This window comes from Eimeria mitis, genomic scaffold (assembly GCF_000499745.2).
Source record: "Eimeria mitis Houghton genomic scaffold, Emh_scaff6710, whole genome shotgun sequence".
Classification (NCBI taxonomy): domain Eukaryota; phylum Apicomplexa; class Conoidasida; order Eucoccidiorida; family Eimeriidae; genus Eimeria; species Eimeria mitis.
Genome location: NW_013574838.1, coordinates 232 through 1,121, shown reverse-complemented (window position 1 = coordinate 1,121; position 890 = coordinate 232). Strand labels below are relative to the sequence as shown.

The 890-nt window shown below is 56.9% G+C and overlaps 1 protein-coding gene across 1 annotated transcript; it reads right to left on the bottom strand.

The window, feature by feature from the left end:
• Window positions 1-244: 244 nt before the first annotated feature.
• Window positions 245-469, bottom strand: EMH_0088770 (uncharacterized protein; the record flags this gene model as incomplete). Its single annotated transcript, XM_013501338.1, has 1 exon — window positions 245-469. The coding sequence occupies one exon, from the start codon at window positions 467-469 to the stop codon at window positions 245-247; it is 225 nt and encodes a 74-aa protein (XP_013356792.1).
• Window positions 470-890: the final 421 nt, after the last annotated feature.

Genomic DNA, 890 nt, shown 5'->3' with positions numbered 1-890 from the left:
CTTTAGGAAGCTTTGACCTGCAGCGCTGTGAGAAAAGCTGCGGCGCAGCAGACGAATCATTGTTGGGGAGGAGCACCTGCGGAGATTTATTTAGCCTGCTGCTATTTTTTTTTTCTGTGCTGCTGCTGCTGCTGCTATTCAGCAGCAGCAGCAGCAGCAGCAGCAGCAGCGGCAGCAAATGTATATAAATATGTGTACAGAGGCCCTGAGGGGGCAGGGGTGTCTTTGTGTTTCATTGGGGTGTCTATGCATCAGCAGGTTTTTCTGCTTCTGCTGCTTCTGCTGGTTTATCGGTTGCTTCGTCTTCTGTTGCAGCTGCAGCAGGTGCTGCTGCTTCTCCTTCTGCTGCTCCTGCTGCTGCTGCTGCTGCTGGTTCCTCTGCTGCTGGAGCAGCAGCACCGGCAGCAGGTAGCGATGCCTTGGGAAGAGGGGGAGGAGGGGGGCTCTTCAGTGGGGGGGGGGCCGTCATCTGTACACTTATCTGTTTGCTGTCGGGCTGTGCTGCTGCTGCTGCTGCTGCAGCAGGATCAGCAGCAGCAGCAGGCTCAGCAGCACCGCCTTCTGCTGGCTTCTCCGGGGCAGAAGAAGAAGGGGGTTCAGCAGTAGGAACTGGACCAGGTGCTGCAGCAGGAGCAGCAGCAGGAACTGCAGCAGGGGCAGCAGCTTCCTTTGTGTCTGGCTGCTGCTCTGCTGCTGCAGCGGGGGCCGGTGCTGCTGCTGCTGCACGGAGACAACACACACACGCACACCAAATAGAATAAGTTGTTAATGATAAAAGTAGAATATATAGCAGCAAATATTGTTAAAAAGATGCAGCAGCAGCACCGGTGCGTTGCTGCTGCTGCTGCTGCTGCTGCAGCGGCGCTCGCGGGCGGGGCAGAGCAGCAGCA